The sequence below is a fragment of the Myxocyprinus asiaticus genome, chromosome 10 (genome assembly GCF_019703515.2).
Source record: "Myxocyprinus asiaticus isolate MX2 ecotype Aquarium Trade chromosome 10, UBuf_Myxa_2, whole genome shotgun sequence".
Lineage (NCBI taxonomy): Eukaryota > Metazoa > Chordata > Actinopteri > Cypriniformes > Catostomidae > Myxocyprinus > Myxocyprinus asiaticus.
Genome location: NC_059353.1, coordinates 36,984,457 through 37,005,000, shown reverse-complemented (window position 1 = coordinate 37,005,000; position 20,544 = coordinate 36,984,457). Strand labels below are relative to the sequence as shown.

Sequence of the window (20,544 nt, the reverse complement as noted above, 5' to 3'; positions counted from 1 at the left end):
TACAGTGGGATACATTCTTGTACAAATGTCCTTTAGTATCTAATGTGTAAAATTGTGATTAGTGCTCACTAGCTAGACCTGATGCTAATATTTCTCTCACTTCTATAATTTGTTAGTGAAAACACTTTAATAGTTTATAAAATGCTTTACTAACAAATTCCTACCGAGATAACACTATATCATAAAGGCCACATTTTGTAACATTTTGCCAAAAACGTCACACAAGGTATGCAGATCTCGCTCTTAGTTCACCCGAAAATGAAAATCATTAACTCGCCCTCACATTGCTCCCAACAACAAAAAGAGGAAGTTAGGCAGAATGCTAGGGACCAATATCCTTAAAGGAATATCCCAGGCGTCAGGGTTTGTGTAGGGATGAAGCGAGAGAGAATCCAAGTGCAGAACTTTAATAGTAAACAAACAAGGGGAGGTAACTCAATGAAGAAGGTAAACATAAACTCAACAGCAGTATGCTGGCTTACAATGCTTTACATACAAACAAGAAACGACCAAGGAACAAGAGGGTATATATACACACATGGGATAACAAGATAAATGGGGAACACCTGGGATACAATTAAGGAAGGAACTGAAGACAGAGTCAATGGAGGGAAAAAAAGGAACTTTCAAAATAAGAGTCATAACAGGAATCCAAGCTGTAGCCCAGATTTTATCTACTCGTGGACAGTCCTCATTTATGCACATCTTAGGCGCATGCACCTCCCGTTGACTGCACTGAAAGAGTTTCACAAAGAAGCCGTAGTGCGCATGCGTCGAACACATTTGTATTCACTTGCGGTCAAAAGAGTATACTTTGAAAGGCAACGTGGTCGACCGGGCGCGATCTGATCCAGAACGCAGAATAATGAAATATACCCGGGCCTGCAGTCCCCATTCACTTTCATTGTATAGAAAAAGAGCAACGTTAATTTTTTTTCTAAATTTCTACTCATGTTCCACAGAAGAAAGATATTCATACGGGTGAACTAATCCTTTAAGACTACAAGTATGACATTGATTACTCATGCAAGAAAAAAAACAAAACAAAACTGTGGTTATAAATGCTTTACATTAACTTTAGTTACAGTACATATTCTAAACAATGACAAGGATCAGTCAGAACAGCGACATTTTTATGATCACGTAAAAGTTAATAAAGACAAATTAAGTGAAACTGAAACTGGAAAAAAAAAAGTTTTAAGACTTGAGGAGCACTAAAGTTTATTTAGTAGAGAATTCAGAGAGCAATTGGTTTAAAGCACAAACCATGCAGCACAGAAGCTTTCCATGTATATCTGTTTCCTATTAACCCCAGCAAAATGAAATGAGTTGGGCTACTAAGCACTGAAAAGGCATTCAGGGAATTTTTTTCCCTGTTTGCCAAGGACACAAAAAGTTATATTTCAATTAGGAATGGGCTACATAGCATCCACTGAGGATGTGCAGTTAATAATGAAGAGAGAATCCATTCAATAATTTTTTGTGCCATTTATTTGCCACTTGAACTAATAAATAATGTCCGTATTGATATTGAATCTGAAATTTTAATGTTAATCACACAAAGCTTAAAGGGATAGTTCATCCAAAAATCATTTACTCACCCTAATTTAGTTCCAAAGTCATTTGACTTTCTTTCCTTTATGAAAGGCAAAATGAGATGTTATAGATATGGCATAATATTAGACTCATATAGTCACCATTCACTTTCATTGCATCTTTTTTTTTATACAATGAAAGTGAATGGTGACTGAGGCTGCCATTCCATCTAAATTCTCCTTTTGTGTTTCATGGAAGAAAAAAAGTCAATTGTGTTTGAAACAACATGAGGGTGAGTAAATTATGACATAATTTTAAATTTTGCCTGAGCTTTTTTAGTCCAAATGAGTAATGAGCTTTTTTAGCTCATTACATCGTAAATGGATAATACACAGTCATTAGGTGTATTAGGTTTTCATTGTGGGCCACCAATAGACATGGATATCGATTGCTACAAAAATCCCTGCCGTATATCTAGTACACAGAGAAATCAATAACCATATTCTAAACTTTCCAACAAACAATGACAGGCAAGATCTTGAAAAATATCACCCCTCCTGCATTCATACACTTTTAGGATGGCGGAAATGAGACAAGTGATTTTAATCCATCAATGGTGGGGACATGGAGCAAGATGCAGTGTTATAAACATCTTTTTTTGACAGTTAAATTGGGCCCATTTAGTTGAAGAAAAATTGAGGTAGCTATTATAACACTTTTACTAGATGTTGGATGCATCGGGCCCTTGCTTTACATCACAGGCAGTACCACTTAAGGCTTCCAACAAATGGCCTTTCACAAATGGCTGCTAAGAGGCTGGAATGATTCTAGCGGCTGAACATTTAACAACATATGGGTCACTGCAATGAGTTCGCTCAGGATGACGACAAGCCTGAAAAAAAAATGCCCAAGTTTGTGGCAGCAAGCATCTTTGGACATCTTTCATGACAGAGAAAGATCGCAAGAAGGCTAACTTGTACTCCAAAACAAGCACCAAAATAGTAGGGTTTTTCAAACGCTCCTTTGAAACCATTGATGCATGAAAGCACTTACAACAAAGACAAGAATGAAAACAGCTGGACTTACTGTCGACTATGACTTGTCTTCCTGACCAATCATCATTGACCATCTGAATATTCCCAAAATGGATGTCGCTGAAAAATATGCGGTTGTGGTGTGAGGTCTCCTGCCTATAATCAAATGCCAAAGCGATAACGTTCTTGAAATAGTTTGGATTCTCGAAAGGTTGGAGGGGGGAGTTGAGATCACTCTCATCTGATAGGTGGATGCTTTTTAAGATAGTCCTCTCAGAGTACAGAAGATAGCCCTCATATCTTTGGCAAGCAAAGCCATCTTCAGCTAAGTACCCATGAGCACAAGAACAAGTCCTTCTTCCACTGCCCAGGTGAAAACAAAGCTGCTGACAGCCTCCATTACTCCTGGCACATGGGTTAGTGCCTGCAGGACAAGCATACAAAAAACATCACTGGATACACTGATACTGAGTTATTGTCATGAAACTTCAAATACAAAGGTTTGGGTAAATTGTTAACAAGGACAATGACCCTGAATACACTTACAGAAACAAAGCTTGTGTTCTACAATAATATTGTTAATATGTGGCATAAAATAATAAACTCATTAAATTGAAACCTCAACCTTTCTCCCGGCCTCTGTTAAACACTTTCACATCCTTCAGGTTGACGCCCAGACCACTTCTCATTGTAATGGTGTCAGTGGCATCGCTCTTGAATCCACGGCGAATAGATCCATTTGCGTGGGCTCTGCCACAGACAGCACAGTGAGAGAGTCTGACATCAGCGTAATCGTGGCAGTTATCTAATTAAAACTCAAAACTCATTAAAAATACACAGAAAAGCTGCTTTAGCTGCAAAGCTGAGGAACCGTCACCTTGGCAATGACTTACAATACACCTTATTTACATAGGCCGAAGGAGTCTTCCAAGGAGATGACAAAACCATAAGCCAGGGCCCATTATAACCTTGCTCAGAAGGGGTTAATCCTTAGAGACTGGAGCAGCTGGCTCTGTGGGCTATTTTGGAGAGTGTAGCACTTAGTAAAATAATAAACTACCTGTCAGACCAGTAGATGTAAGCCCCGAACACAGCCACAGAGAACAAGTCCACATTTGCGGCTGATAGTACAATCTCTCGGCCCTCCCCGGTTTCAAGGTTGATCCTCTCTATCTTGTCGGTGCGGGCGTCGCACCAGTATAATCTATTTTCCTAGAAAGCAATTTGAAAATGCACATCAGCGCCTCTTCCTTTGAGCAGGTCCATTTTATCAGCATCAGAAAAGGAGAGATGGAAGGTAGAATGACTGCTCAGAGTAAGTCGAAGATCAGGAAGGGGATTCACGTCACCCTACCTCATAGTCGATGGTGATTCCGTTCGGCCAGGTGATGCCAGAATTGACCAGCGTTACCTGGTCTGAACCGTCCAGCCGTGCACGACCTATGCAAGGATTTTTCCCCCACTCAGTCCAGAATAAGTAACTGTTAATTAGAAAATATCAGATCTAGATTACCATCATCTACTTAAAGGGATAGTTCACCCAAAAATGTACATTCTCTCATCATTTACTCACCCTCATGCCATCCCAGGTGTGTATGACTTTTTTTATTTCTTCTGCTGAACACAAACAAGAATTTTTAGAAGAACATCTCAGCTCTGTAGGTCCATACAATGCAAGTGAATGGTCACCAGAACTACAAAAGCTCCAAAAAGGAGATACAGTCAGCATAAAAGTAATGCATAAGATTCCAGTGGTTTAATCAATGTTGGTTTTGGGTGAGAACAGACCAAAATGTAACAGCAGAGCGGTGGTGGCATAGTGGGTTAAAGCGCAGAACTGGTAAGCAGACCACCATTGTGTCCTTGAGTAAGACACTTAACTCTAGGTTGCTCTGGGGGGATTGTCCCTGTAATAAGTGGAATGTAAGTCGCTTGGATAAAAATGTCTACCAAATGCATAAATGTAAATGTCTTTTTCACTTTACATCTTTTCATTGCCGTCTCAAGTCATAATCACGATTTGAAGCTCGATTGCAATTCCTAGTGCTTGACGCATGTGACGAGAGCTAGGTGGCACTGTAGAAAGTGCAATTAAGCTTGAAATCATGATCGCCAGCATGAGTCATGAGAGACTGCTATCAAAATGTACAGTGAAAAGGAGTAATATTTTGGTCTGTTCTCACCCAAAACCAACTGGATAGCTTCAGAAGACATTGATTAAACCACTTGAGTCTTATGGATTACATTTTTGCTGACTTTATCTCCTTTTTGAAGCTTTAAGAGTTCACCATTCACTTGCATTGTATGGACCTACAGAGCTGAGATATTCTTCAAAACATCTTTGTTTCTGTTCAGCTGAAGAAAGTAAGTCATGAGGGTGAGTAAATGATGAGAGAATTTTCATTGTTGGGTATACATAAGTATGCAGAAAAAAAAAGAAGAAGAAAAAGAAAACATTTATTATTTACTCACCTTTATTAAACATATTTTTCCAGTGTAACACAAAAAAAAAAAAAAAAAAAAAAAAAATAATAATAATAAAAAAATAATATAAAATAATAAAGTGCCCAGGTCATATGGACTACGTATGATACTTTTAAGGTACTTTTTTGTCACCTTGGTCACAATGAACAGTCGAAAATCTATGTTAAGATTATTTAAAAATTATTATTATTATTTTTGTGTGTGTGTTCTCCAAGGAAAAAAAAAAACAAACAAAAAAAAAAACAACATAAGGGCTTGGACTGACATGGGGGTAAGCAATGATAGGATTTTTATTTTGGGTGAACGATTTCTTTAAACCATGACATATTCTATTTTTCTTAGAGGCTTAGTAGTTTTTCTAAGTGTGTAACTGTTGTTACACCACCAATGAAACATCATTCAAAGTTTGACTCAACTGAAAAGAAAAAGACAGCTTTTGTACCCTAGGCTTGAATGGGAGGCTACTTTTGGATGTGTGGGATTTAGAGAATACATACTCCTATTGCTGTCTGCTGTCAGCAGATGGAATAAAATGCTCATATTGCTAAGGGGTGTTCTTACTTCGTATTTCCAATTCCAGGATGTAAACATCAAATTCAAGGCAAATGCAGACAGAAAACGGACAAAAATTGACTAAAGTTTGACCCCATTTACTGAAACAATCCCATTATGGGGGAATATCTAAAGGACTACAAAATGGGTCTGTGGTTAAATGGAGATGCAGATCTGCTAGTTTTAAATTCTTAATTTGGCTCATTAGTGGAGGCAATGACATTTTAAAAGCCAATTTGTCTGCAAAACAGCTTCAGTCAGATCACAAAATGTATTTGACCTTCAAGGGTTTCAACAGCATTTCTCTTGCTAGAGCTCATATCATCTGTTCTAATGTACGTACACTACTGGTCAAAAGTTTTGAAACACTTGACTGAAATGTTTCACATGATCTTAAAAATCTTTTGATCTGAAGGCATATGCTTAAATGTTTGAAATTAGTTTTGTAGACAAAAATATAATTATGCCACCATATTAATTTATTTCATTATAAAACTAAAATGTAATAAAAAAGAAAAAAAGTTTTTGAAATTGATGACTTGGACCAAATAATAAAGAAAAGCAGCCAATAAGTGCCCAACATACATGGGAACTCCTTCAATACTGTTTAAAAAGCATCCCAGGGTGATACCTCAAGAAGTTGGTTGAAAAAATGTCAACAGTACATGTCTGCAAATTCTAGGCAAAGGGTGACTACTTTGAAGATGCTAAAATATAACACAGTTTTGATTTATTTTGGATTTTGCTTAGTCAATTATTCCCATATTTCCATTTATGTTATTCCATAGTTTTGATGACTTTACTATTATTCTAAATGTGAAAAAAAATTATAATAAAGAATGAGTAAGTGTTTCAAAACTTTTGACCGGTAATGTATGCAGTTCCCAGAAATGTACTCAGTAATTGACAAAACCACAGATCTTTCCAAGAGTATATATATTGAGTACCGAATTGCAGACATGGTTGTAGTTGGTCTAAAGAGGCTTCTCTTTGACATACCCTCTCTGTGGATGCACTGCAATAGCTCTTGGTTGATCCAGTCCTTCTGATATTATCACTGACCGGTAGAGACCATTTAGACGAGCAATTTCAATGAGGTTGAGGCCATGGTCTGTCCAGTAAAGGTTACCTGGTAAAATAAACACAATTTGCATCTAAATCATATAAATATTTGGAAGCTTTAAAAACCCCATGCAAATAAAATTAGAGTTTTGTAGCAGTAAGTTTATGCAGTGGCAGATTTTGGCATGGGCAACATGGGCAGCCGCCCTGTGGTGGGGGGGGGGGTGCTGAAGGGGTGCTGAAGGTGGGGTTCACCCAGGGCACCGTGCAAGCTCGAACCGCCACTAAGTTTATGTGTGTTAGCTTTGTTATGCTAGTGTAGACCAAAATGTAAAGTCTTTCTCTTCTAGGAAACAGAACCAAAGAATTTTTAACTCGTGTTGCATTACACAGATGTTTTCCCAATCAAATGCTCTCTAGAATGAAAATATATCTCCCCCAAATACCACCTACTAATGCCTAGCAAGTAGCAAATCATGGTTTATGGCTGTATCATAACTAAAGTGTAATGGCTGTTAAAAAAATGGGACAAGCCCTTAGATATGTTCCATCAAAACGTTCTGTTTCAATGGGAAAAACTGACTTGTAAAGCAATTACATTGATATAACATTGTGTTCAGCACCATATCATTTATTCAGAATCATATTACATTTTTCCAGTGATGTTTGTGTCTCACCAGCAATCCAATCGACTGCGATGCCCTCCACTCTGTTGATGCCAGTGGTGATAACGTCCTCCTTCCACGTCTGATCCCTCTTGGCTCTAGAGATGCGGTTTAAACCCATGTCTGTCCAGTAAATTGTATCATTGCCTGTATGAAAGAGGGCATATTCCATGAAGAACAAAGCTGATAGTCACATTTACAACACAGCTTTCTGGTATGCTTGATTCTAATTGGTCACATTTGGAATTCTGCAGTCAATTTGTTTTGTTTAATAATCGCTAAATTACAGTATTGTGCAAAAGTCCTGAGAACACGTTTCACAAAAACATTTGTCTTAAGACGGTAATTTTTTATCTTTTGCTTTAGTGTTTCAATAAGACATATCAATTTTAGATTCCCAAACATTGCTTTTGCAAATAGAATAGAAGTAGAACAAGGAGTCTTGCAACAGATAACCTTGAACCCACCAAATACTGATATATATATATATATATATATATATATATATATATATATATATATATATATATATATATATTTTTTTTTTTATGTTTACTGCACTTTGTATGAAGTTAATTGATAAAACAATTTCATGGTACTATTTTGTAAAACATTCTTACTATAAAACATTTTTCAAAACTGCATTAAACATTTGCACATTACTGTATATATTTGACATTTTTGTCTCTGTGCTGGCTGTGCATGTCTCTTGTTGCACTCCTTTCGTTCTGTCTTCGCACATACAAATAATTTCACCTCAAATCAATATTTCATGTCCATTTATTTATTTATTTGGCAAGTAGCCATGCAATAAGTGGGATAATGTAGAGTCAGTAGGTCGTTATTGCAAGATAAACTCAGACAGGGTGATCAGGTGTGAAGCAGAGGAGACTTGAATCATCCTGTAGGGGTTTATTTTGTGATAATGACTGGCTGACTGTACATTATCCATTACATATTGTATAAGAAAGGTAGTGTATAGGCATACCAGACCTACACAAAAATGTACCATGGTAATTAATTTTCAAAATACAGTTACAGTTAATAGACCTTATTCATTTAACATGAGCAGAATTAATTTCTGATTTAAAAGCTATTTTAAAAGCATCTTGAACTGTTTGAAATAGATCCCAAATTAATTAATTATGATTTTATAGTAGTCACAATAATTATAGCACCCATGGTATTTAAGTCGAAACTTGTTACCATGGTAAATTTAGGTTAGGATACATCATTCAAATAGTTAAGCTTACTTTTTGAAAAGCTGATAATATCTGTGTAGCAAACAAATCAAACATGATTAGCAGAATCACTGACTGAAAGATTGTTTTGACAGCAGCACACTCTAATATGTAACTGGTATCTTTTCCCTGCAACTGAATGTGGTGAGAGCAGTTGTTTATTTGCACCCTCCTGTTAATACCAAATTCACACTCGGCTAACGGATTTCTTACATGTGACAGCAGCCAGCTGGAAGGCCCTTGTTTGTTTCATGCTCCAACAAGCTGCCTCTTAATAGCATGCAAATGGTATGCATGTGTAATCAGCTGTCATCGGCTGAGCAGAGCTGGGGTTTTCTTCACCTGAGACGAGCCGATTCTGGATGTAGGCAAGAGTCTGTGCATAAAAACTCTCTGACCATCTGCCACTGTTGCCCTGCTGCTAAGATCAGCAATTCTGCCATGTTTCTGCATGAGTGTGAGAAAAACTGACCTGTCCAGGTAATGACGGTTGGCTTCTGAATTTTAGAAACCAATTTTATTAGTTTGAGTACTTCTAATATAAGTTGACGATGATGATGACTATGATGATAATTACTGACTGAACATAATTCTGCTTATACTTGCCGAATAAATACAGAACATAGTTAAACACATGGAATACTGTATTAACTGAGTTACAAAGTAACTTAAGAGTATTATTTTAGTACAAGAAACATGACAGAACCTGCACAGTGTAAGGAACTGGTTGTCATATAGGCAGACATTTTATATATATATATATATATATATATATATATATATATATATATATATATATATATATATATATATATATACATACATACATTTGTATTTATTAAACAAAAATATTTAACTGCATAAAATTATATTATTTTAATATAACTATTAAAGTATTAATAAATCATTGTTATTATTATTATTATTATTACCATAGTCTATACATTTGTAAATAATATAAAGAAAAGTCGAAAAAATTTGAGAAATATTTATATTTTGCATTTTTCGAATTTAATAATAAACAAAAATATCTATATTTAAAATACTGTTATAATAATATTATAACAATATATATAATAATATAATAATATTAGATAATTAATACAAAATACAAATTATATTATGAGCATTGCAATTTGAGTTAAAGTTTAATTGACAAACCAGTTTCAGAAATGTAGGTTTATTTAGGCTTAAACAAATAAATAAATAAATACATAGCGTTATTCATAAATAAACTTATAAGGAAAGTATAGCCTACTTCATTCCTTACATCAGCTCAAATTTTAGAATGGAAGACTTTACAGACTGTATATATATATATATATATATATATATATATATATATATATATATATATATATATATATATATATTTTTAGCTTTTATTTACGGGAGAGGTAAAAGTCAGGCAACATCTGAATGACTATAGTAAGAGTACATGCTCATATGTTTGCATTTTAACATGTTTATGGAAATGTCTCTGTCTATGTGTTTTGTCAAGCCGGCCCCAGCTTGCTCCTTTCCATAATTGTTACAGTCTCGTACCATGGAAATGTCTTATATTACTGACTGTTAGAATGATCATTTGGTACCATCAAATGTGGACTGCCCCCTTGACACTGACTTTATTTATGCCACTTGTCACTGCAAAATGCTCCCCCAAACGGGGTGGATAATCTTGCATCAGACTGCTGTCAAATTAACCTCATTCAGAGAATGAATAATGAATAGTATGAAAAAAATATGGGATGCCATTGTACTGGGGATGTCGGATCTACCTCCATTTGCTAGATTCTCTATTATACTGTTTGATGTCTCTTATGGTTCTAGCCAAGACATAAGGAAAAAAATGTATCAGTGTTACTGTTTGCATCAACTTGCTTAATCCATCTGACTTGTTTATCTCTTCTATACATGATGTGCATTTGAGTTGAATCAGTTAAGAGACTCTGTAGCTAATATGAGACTGTAGATTTGACATCAAACAACATTAAAAAAAGAAACAATGCAGGCAGTGCGGTGCATCCCTTATCAATGTTTTGAATAAACAGCGGATCGTGAATAGAGGTTCTATACCCCGGAGAACAAAGGGGGAGATAGTGAGGATTGAATCACAGGAAATGCAGTGTTTGTACAGTACCTGCATGAAAGTCCACACCAACGGCAAACAAAGTGCCACTGATGGGCATCAGGGTCTCTGCGTGGTCACCGGGATCCAGAGCGATTCCACATATCCCATCATGAAAAGAGTACATCAGAAAAGAACTCAGGCCTGTGATGGACAACAGCAAGCAAGAGATGTAAGGAGGAGGTTACATGAACTTTAAATTTTCTTTCCGTACTTTTACCACCCTTTACATAACACAAATCAGCATACATTGTTTTTAGGGTTGGAGTCAATTCTATTTTATTTTAACCCAGGAGAGCATTCTCTCAGCTATTCGACCGATTAACAAAGTGTCCTAAGTAGATGCAACAACATGATGTCTATGAGAAGTGTCGAGTGACAGGACAGTTTGTCCATCACTTGTTTTTTTTGTTTTTTTGTGCAGTAGTTTTGCATTCACTGTGGACAGACATATTGCTTGTCATTGGAATCTTATTACATTACATCTAGGTAGGACACTGTGTTAGAAGAGAAAATACAGGTGCATCTCAATAAATTAGAATGTCATGGAAAAGTTCATTTATTTCAGTAATTCAACTCAAATTGTGAAACTCGTGTATTAAATAAATTCAATGCACACAGACTGAAGTAGTTTAAGTCTTTGGTTCTTTTAATTGTGATGATTTTGGCTCACATTTAACAAAAACCCACCAATTCAATATCTCAAAAAATTAGAATATGGTGACATGCCAATCAGCTAATCAACTCAAAACACCTGCAAAGGTTTCCTGAGCCTTCAAAATGGTCTCTCAGTTTGGTTCACTAGGCTACATTATCATGGGGAAGACTGCTGATCTGACAGTTGTCCAGAAGACAATCATTGACACCCTTCACAAGGAGGGTAAGCCACAAACATTCATTGCCAAAGAAGCTGGCTGTTCACAGAGTGCTGTATCCAAGCATGTTAACAGAAAGTTGAGTGGAAGGAAAAAGTGTGGAAGAAAAAGATGCACAACCAACCGAGAGAACCGCAGCCTTATGAGGATTGTCAAGCAAAATCGATTCAAGAATTTGGGTGAACTTCACAAGGAATGGACTGAGGCTGGGGTCAAGGCATCAAGAGCCACCACACACAGACATGTCAAGGAATTTGGCTACAGTTGTCGTATTCCTCTTGTTAAGCCACTCCTGAACCACAGACAATGTCAGAGGCATCTTACCTGGGCTAAGGAGAAGAACTGGACTGTTGCCCAGTGGTCCAAAGTCCTCTTTTCAGATGAGAGCAAGTTTTGTATTTCATTTGGAAACCAAGGTCCTAGAGTCTGGAGGAAGGGTGGAGAAGCTCATAGCCCAAGTTGCTTGAACTCCAGTGTTAAGTTTCCACAGTCTGTGATGATTTGGGGTGCAATGTCATCTGCTGGTGTTGGTCCATTGTGTTTTTTGAAAACCAAAGTCACTGCACCCGTTTACCAAGAAATTTTGGAGCACTTCATGCTTCCTTCTGCTGACCAGCTTTTTAAAGATGCTGATTTCATTTTCCAGCAGGATTTGGCACCTGCCCACACTGCCAAAAGCACCAAAAGTTGGTTAAATGACCATGGTGTTGGTGTGCTTGACTGGCCAGCAAACTCACCAGACCTGAACCCCACAGAGAATCTATGGGGTATTGTCAAGAGGAAAATGAGAAACAAGAGACCAAAAAATGCAGATGAGCTGAAGGCCACTGTCAAAGAAACCTGGGCTTCCATACCACCTCAGCAGTGCCACAAACTGATCACCTCCATGCCACGCCAAATTGAGGCAGTAATTAAAGCAAAAGGAGCCCCTACCAAGTATTGAGTACATATGCAGTAAATGAACATACTTTCCAGAAGGCCAACAATTCACTAAAAATGTTTTTTTTTATTGGTCTTATGATGTATTCTAATTTTTTGAGATAGTGAATTGGTGGGTTTTTGTTAAATGTGAGCTAAAATCATCACAATTAAAAGAACCAAAGACTTAAACTACTTCAGTCTGTGTGCATTGAATTTATTTAATACACGAGTTTCACAATTTGAGTTGAATTACTGAAATAAATGAACTTTTCCACGACATTCTAATTTATTGAGATGCACCTGTATAAATTGTGACATCACGGTAACAAATCACAAGGACACTGGCCCTGGCATTAGCCTACCTTCACAGGAGAGACGGTCACTGCGCAGGTTGTAGCCGATGGTGCAGGCACATGTGCGAGTGTTTTCAGATGTGGGCAGACAGAGCTGCGAACAACCACCATTGTTTAACTGACAAGCATTCCTACCTGAGAGAGAATTCAAAAGAAGGGTAGGTCTTGTTGATGTTTTGATAAATGTGAGGCTAATTGTGAGGCTAACTGTTGGGTCAATTGTGGGTCTTCTTTCTCTCTAAAGCTTGAAACTATGTTGCGAGATAATTGTTAATTATGAAAAAATGGTTTTGTCTGTGACTTTTGCACCACTAGTGTCCTCAACAGAACTGCAGTTTACAAACATGTCAAACCTACTTCCTCAACCCTCACCCCATCTGCCATTGGTCAGACAAATAGATAGTCACACCCCAAACTCAAGCCATTTGTTAAAGCAGTGTTGCTGTGTCTCAGCTTTGCTGCCAATTTCCTCCACAATAAGCACAGAAAATGGCAACTAGGTTTATAGATTCCATCTAGGCCTGCTAATGAGGCATTTTAGCCTATGCTTTTGACAAACTTAATGCAAGAGACTCTATATTTGAGACTGCTATGTCACTTGCGCCTTTATTTAAAAGCAATTCATCAATGTGTTCAGCCACAATGGTATGTATCTGCTTTCAAGATACAGTATTTCTCTTCACTTGACAGTTTGAGTATTGCTGTCAACTCAAGTTGACTTCAGATTTTTCTTGGAACTCATGGAGTTCTTATTCCCATCTTAATTTTATCCCTGAAAGTGAAAGGGATGGAAACTGCACCACTGTGTATTAGTGCATGCGCTTAGGAAAAGCTCAGCTTGCACATCTATGACAGTAATAAGACAGGTCTGCATTATGAATAGAGAGGCTAATTGTGGCTGAAGAAATTTGGAGGCTGGATAGATTTACATTTGAGCACGTTTAATGGTCATTCCTTATTCATGTCGACAGCTTAGTGGGATCCACAGCAATGCCGTTAATGGACCTGCAGTTAGTATGATTTACTTGCAGAATAACTCACAAAATGGAAAAACAATATCTGAATATATCTCTACTGAGGGACAATGAAGATATCCGTGTGATATTATATATGATTGTTAGTTGAAGTGAATGGAAAACAATATAAGCTGACTTACTAAGACCTACCAATTAACAAGTAAATAAGTAAACAAACAAACAAAGTAAAGCACTCAAAAATAATGGTTGTGTATTTTTTTCGGCACATATGTTTTTATACACTACTTAGACCAGAATTTAAACATTTAATCACTCTAAGAAACATGTTGAATAGGGATGTTGTGATACCCCTTACTTTCTTATTAATCCAATTTACTATCAAGGCCAAATATTGATACCAATACTAAAGTTTTTTTTTTTTCTTCTTCTTCTTCTTCAAAGGAGATATGCAATAAAAAGTGAAATATGCAATAAAAGTGAATGGTGACCGAGTATGTCATTTTGCCTAACATCTCCTTTTGAGTCATGTGGGTTTGGAACAACTTGAGCATGAGTAAATAATATCATTAATAATTAATAATTTTCAATAATAAATTTCATTTTTGGGTGAACTATCCATTTAACTTTCATAAAAAAATATGATACAAATTATTAGTGAGGATAAATCCTCTTGATACAACAATCATATTTCGAATATGAGATCGATCCACCTATCCCTAATGTTGAACTTTAACTAGTCAACTTCAGCTGACTTTTTAAAAGATAGCTATTGGCCAATTTATTTATGCGTTAACCTTGACCATAAGGCACCTCACCTTTCTGCCCATCTCTGTCGTACACCTTCATGTGTACCACACCGCTGGTCTTATTGCGCAGCACTGATGGGTTACGGCCATCTCGTTTGGCAACCGTTCCCAGCTGTGCCAGATCCTCATCTGCCCACCACAGCTTGCCACCTGGAAAAACAGATGAATTATTAATTTCCCAAAGTCACAACCAGCAAGTGTTACTGCCAATAGATACACATGCCATTATCATTTGTTTGTCTTTTTTATACCACATGTATATAATCTGGTGGTGCTGTGCACCATTTTGGTGCCAAAACCATGCAACGCCACAGTGTTCAGGTGGGCGAGGGAGGGAAAGTGAGAAAAGTAAAGAGATGGGGCTTGAGCATTATGCATGTTCCCTTCCCAGTGTGAGTCAACGAGGCAGAGCTTAGGGGCAGCCTGGCTAAGTGCCCTGGCCGAAGACAAGGGCTTTTCATTCACAAAGCCATCAGAGTGCATCTATTCTCACAGTGTCGCTGCTAGCAAGCCCCTTGTGTTGTTTCCGCTCTGTCAGACTGAGTGTGCCACAAAAGGGCCTTAGAGATTGCCCTTGGCACTGTGCCTAGACCATAACTTTCTACTGCAGAAAAGCATCATAGGTGGCGACAGTGGTAGCTCCGCAACCATAAATGAAACACATTTGTATTTAATATATTAAATATTGCATTGAATGAAAAGGCTGAATAAATGTTCGACAAAAGTTCACCATGGTAATCATAGTTCCTGCCAAAAAAAAGTAATTAAACTACATTTAATTTTTAGAGTAGTGCTTTCCAATGCAAAACTCACTGCTACAATGTTGGAGTTCACCTGACAATGTACCCACTATTTGCTAATCCATTGCAAGGATGTTCTGAGTACGATGTTTTGTTTCATAGATACATGTATGTGTACAGACCTTTCTGAAGTCTATGGGATTTTACATTTACATTTATGCATTTGGCAGATGCTTTTATCCAAAACGACTTACAGTGCACTTATTACAGGGACAATTCCCCAGGAGCAACCTGGAGTTAAGTGCCTTGCTCAAGGACACAATGGTGGTGGCTGTGGGGATTGAACCAGCAACATTTTTTTAACAGTTATGTGCTTCATGTTTGCTTTATGTGCTTAATCCAGCTTGATCTCATGAAAATTACATGACTGTGGCAACAGTTTTGTGAAATGAATTTACGTGGTACAGTACACATATTGCTGTAGTTTCGAGGTAAAATGTCCACTGTGTGGTGCTAGCGAGTTCAATTTTCTCCCTAAAAGAGAAAGGGGTATACGGAGGTAGGAAGAGACTAAGGCATGTCCGAATCCAATGATATCGTCACATCCTGGCTACTGAGAAACCTTCATCTGATCGATTTTTGAAGGCAGCATACAGTAGATTTATCCTTCGCTGCTTATCAAATCCCACAATCCTGTGCATGCGGATCCACAGCGGTTGAAACTGAAGAAAGAAAATGGTGGCCAAAGAGGCAGTTGATAGCAAGTTTGTGTATAAACTGGCCCAGATAAGCACCCTCTAAGAACCTTCAAATGAACCTTAGAGCACCCTCAATTGCAGACCAGGGCAAACTACTGCCCGCGGGTCGATTTATCATGAACATTTTTATTAGATCTTTAATTTATCTGGCTTTGGGACCTATTGCGCATCCACAATCTTTTAATATGCTCAGGGTTGCCAGATAATAGATGCAACACCCCAATCAGAGATTTATATTGCACAAATTGGAAATATTTCACCTTATGTAATACTTAATTTATGCAATCTGGCAACCATGCATGCGAGTGGTTTCTCTCTCTCCTTTTTGAAAAAAGAGGAAAGAGGAACTTGATGATAGAATTGATTATTATGACTGATAAACGCCCCCCATTTGTAACCTAACTCCCCACTCTCTACTAATTTGCTCTCAGCACCCCCTGGCATGCTTTGAACGCCCCGTTGAGAACCCCTGATATATAGTGTATGTATATATTTATATGCATATATATATATATATATATATATATATATATATATATATATCTATATATATCTATACATAGCATGGTTTTAAGTATTTCCCACAACTGCTGATATATATATATATATATGTACACTACCGGTCAAAAGTTTTGAAACACTTTATTATATATTTTTTTTTTTCACATTTTAGAATAATTGTAAAGTCATTAAAACTATGGAATAACATAAATGGAACTATGGAAATTATGTTGTGACTAAACAAAATCCAAAATAAATCAAAACTGTGTTATATTTTAGCATCTTCAAAGTAGTCACCCTTTACCTAGAATTTTCAGAAATGTACTCTTGACATTTTCTCAACCAACTTCTTGAGGTATCAACCTGGGATGCTTTTTAAACAGTATTGAAGGAGTTCCCATATGCTGGGCACTTATTGGCTGCTTTTCTTTATTATTTGGTCCAAGTCATCAATTTCAAAAACATTTTTTTTTTTTTTTTTTATACAATTTTAGGTTTATAATGAAATAAATTAATATGGTGGCACAATTATATTTTTGTCTACAAAACTAATTTCAAACATTTAAGCATACACCTTCAGATCAAAAGATTTTTAAGATCATGGGAAACATTTCGGTCAAGTGTTTCAAAACTTTTGACCGGTAGTGTATATATGCTTCCATTTTTTGAACACAAAGACATTTTTGTTCTTGAAAGAAACTGATGCTTCCTTTCACCAAGGATGCATTAAATTGATCAAAAATATTGCCAAAATCATTATTATGGTTTGAAATAATAGTTTTAAGTGGTATTTATTCCATTTTGTCTTTACCCATGATGGCAAACATAGACTGTGTCACCTATTCCTTACAAAAGCATTCTAAAGTGCTGATTTACTCAAGAAAATATTCGTATTATTAGAACAATTGAAAATGGTTGCACTACCATGTGGAAATCCCAATACAGTGGGGTTTCCCCCATTTGCTGAGGTATTGAGTTCTTACAAGTTGTTTTACAATTGCAAGTCAAATTCTGGTTTTAAAAATAGGCAAAAAGAAACACATTTCTCCCAGAATTATATTTTCTCCTAAAGTCTATTGTTTTGAGAGATTAAGGCTATTCCATGCATTACTGTTTTGAAAAAGGAATCTCTAACCAGGATAGAGATGAAATGGATGGCCTAGATCCACAACAAAAAGACAAGTAAATCACAATCACTAGTTTGAGAAACAGACAGACGCAGGTCCTAAACTAGTAGCTTCTAAATGCCAAAGAGCATTGCTGCAAGAGGATTCTTGGACAAACACAAAATGTTAAGAATACAACATTTATTTAAATAGAAATAGCCATTTGTAACATTCTATATGTCTCTAAATCGTCTCTAAACTACATAATGTGCATTGTGACTGAAACATTCCTTTTTCAGGTTTATTTTCATTCACTTATGTCCAAGTATTTTGGCTATTAAGTTAACATACTGTTCAAAAAATAATATAATGCAATATCATAGAGGAAATTTATCCTCTATGATATTGCAGCAATTATCCGGATATGGAATGAGATTATTAAGCAAACTGTTATCAACTCCATCATGCCAACTGAATAAAATAAGGCAAAAAATAAACATTTCACACAGTGTTTAGTGAGAGATATGATTGGTTCAAACACTAAAAGTGTTTTTTCTGTATATGTATTATTGTATTACAGTTGTAATAATAAAGTCTCAATTAACGTTATGGTTATTTAACATATTGAGGTAAATTGTAGCATTTGGTCGCATTATGTTTTGTGATTTCTCATACCTTCTTTATATAACATCCATCCCTTGCACACTTTTGGCCTCTAGCGGGTGAGACAGGGCATGTAAGTACAATACAGCACCATGCGCTAGAGTGTTACCCACTAGGACGGTTTGCAAAACGAAATGACGTGTTTCATTACAGGTTTAGCTGTAGTTTAACGAATGGTGACGGAATTTAATACGAGGGTACAATACTGAACTAATGCGGAGCCCGTCTGTGCGTGTGAGGAACTGGACGAGGGGGATAAAAATAATGTTCAGTGAAAAGTCAAAAGAAGATCGCAATGTATGTAATTGTTACTATATCAGATATTATTAATGAAACACGAGAACTCGTTGTGTGGGTATTTTTTGGCTCCATATTTTGAAGTTTCTGGGATATTTTTGTTAATATCGGTGACATTTTTGCCCAGAGTCCCAATTAATTTCCGACACTATTGGCACTGTATCTTTCTAAGTTATTTAAAAGTTTGTTTTTGACATATAGTAGCAAGTAAACAAGATATCCCCACATATATGTAAAACTACATTGTGTTAATGTTTGACACATTTAAAACATTGCCTACCTTAAAAACAAGTGACATTTGATCAGTGGTTAAACGTGTTCTGACAGTTCCCTCATAACTGAATGAACAGCTACTTTCCAGAATAAAATTAAATATGCAGAAAATAACAGTATTACAGTTCTTGTATAGTGACAGGGCAGAAAGTCTTGGAGAAGCTAGAGAAGAGAGGACAACGACGGCAGTTTATGAGAGATGCTGTGCTCATGATGCTGTGCCCTGCGGGCTTCCGTCATGCAGCGCACAGCGCGTTTTAGCGCTTATAACTTTCTTCTTCCCAAAAATTCTGAAATATTATGTATTTTTTGTATTTTGTAATTGTAGTGAAAAATAACTGTAGCGAAATTGAATACTTCATTTTTAATCAATTCAAGTAAAATTAAAAGTACTATTATTTATTTACATTTACAGTAGAGAAATGTGAAAAAAATGTACTCGTACTGTAACGAGAGTAGTTGTACTTCGTAACTTTCCACCTCTGCTTTTCAGTAATGAACTTTAGTAAAATCCCAACGGATCTTCACATCATTCGCACGCAGAGGGGACATACAAGCAAAATCAAGCGAGAGAAGAATATGTTTGTTCTTTGTGTTATTTGTAAAATGCTGAAGTCCCTCACACCTGTATGTGAATGATACTCTGGTAGTAATCATTTATCTGTGTCATGCAGTCTGTTTTATTCAGTTGTGTGTTGAAAGGGATGCCAAACAAACCATTGACGAGACACATATCATGGCCCATGAGCCTATAAACGGTTTGATAATGTTTTGAGAATAAAACAACTTTGTGGCAAACTTTAAAATAAGCTTTTAGAATCTATAATTTCTGAATATTTTATTTTACAATCAAACCAGACTTCTGATGTAGAGTGTTAAATTGAATATTAAATTACCATTGCATTGAAGTATGGTAAAATAAACAATTAATAATTATACCCAGCCTTTATTCAGTTTTAATAACACATGATAGAAAAGTAGCAGCAAAACGTCAAGCAATCGCAGAATGGTCCCATCAGTATACACTTCAGAAAATTGTGCATCATTCATTGAGTGCATGAGTGCACTCCTACTTCTCGGCTTAAAAGATCTACTTAACGGCTGATGTGGCCCCTGTACCAAAATAATTGCACACCCCTGCTCAATTGAATATTTAAGACTAATACTGTAAATTGGTAAGCAGATTTCCCAGCAAACACACACAAATCCCTACATTTTGTGAACACACAAAATGCTGCATCAAAACTTATAAACATGTATGATTTTGCAAATCAGTATGTCCTAATCTGCAGGCACAGCATTTTGCAGTCATTTTCAGCAACAGATTCAAGGAAATCATGTGAAAAAAAAAAAAAAAAAAAATGAAGCAATAAATATTTTGTACATATAAAAAGAAAAAGAAAAAAAAAAAAAGAAAAGAAAAAACTTTTCTTTACGTTGTTTTAGTAGCATTTAAACATGATTTAATCTATTAAAAAATTTATAATTACGATACATCTCCACTTTATACAGAGCACCCCCACTATTTTCAGAAGCACCCTCAGTGATTTTGATCTGGAACCATGCCTGTGT

General features: G+C 36.3%; 1 protein-coding gene across 1 annotated transcript in view; it reads right to left on the bottom strand.

Moving 5' to 3' along the window:
* Positions 1-20,544, bottom strand: part of LOC127446903 (low-density lipoprotein receptor-related protein 1B-like) — a 491,131-nt gene that overhangs the window by 88,549 nt on the left and 382,038 nt on the right. Inside the window, exons 34-42 of the mRNA XM_051708221.1 lie at positions 14,644-14,784; positions 12,861-12,986; positions 10,715-10,846; positions 7,346-7,480; positions 6,606-6,735; positions 3,925-4,051; positions 3,631-3,782; positions 3,196-3,320; positions 2,623-2,994 (exon numbers count right to left, since the gene is read on the bottom strand). Coding sequence (XP_051564181.1) covers positions 2,623-2,994; positions 3,196-3,320; positions 3,631-3,782; positions 3,925-4,051; positions 6,606-6,735; positions 7,346-7,480; positions 10,715-10,846; positions 12,861-12,986; positions 14,644-14,784 — 1,440 coding nt within the window. The remainder of the gene's footprint in view (positions 1-2,622; positions 2,995-3,195; positions 3,321-3,630; positions 3,783-3,924; positions 4,052-6,605; positions 6,736-7,345; positions 7,481-10,714; positions 10,847-12,860; positions 12,987-14,643; positions 14,785-20,544) is intronic.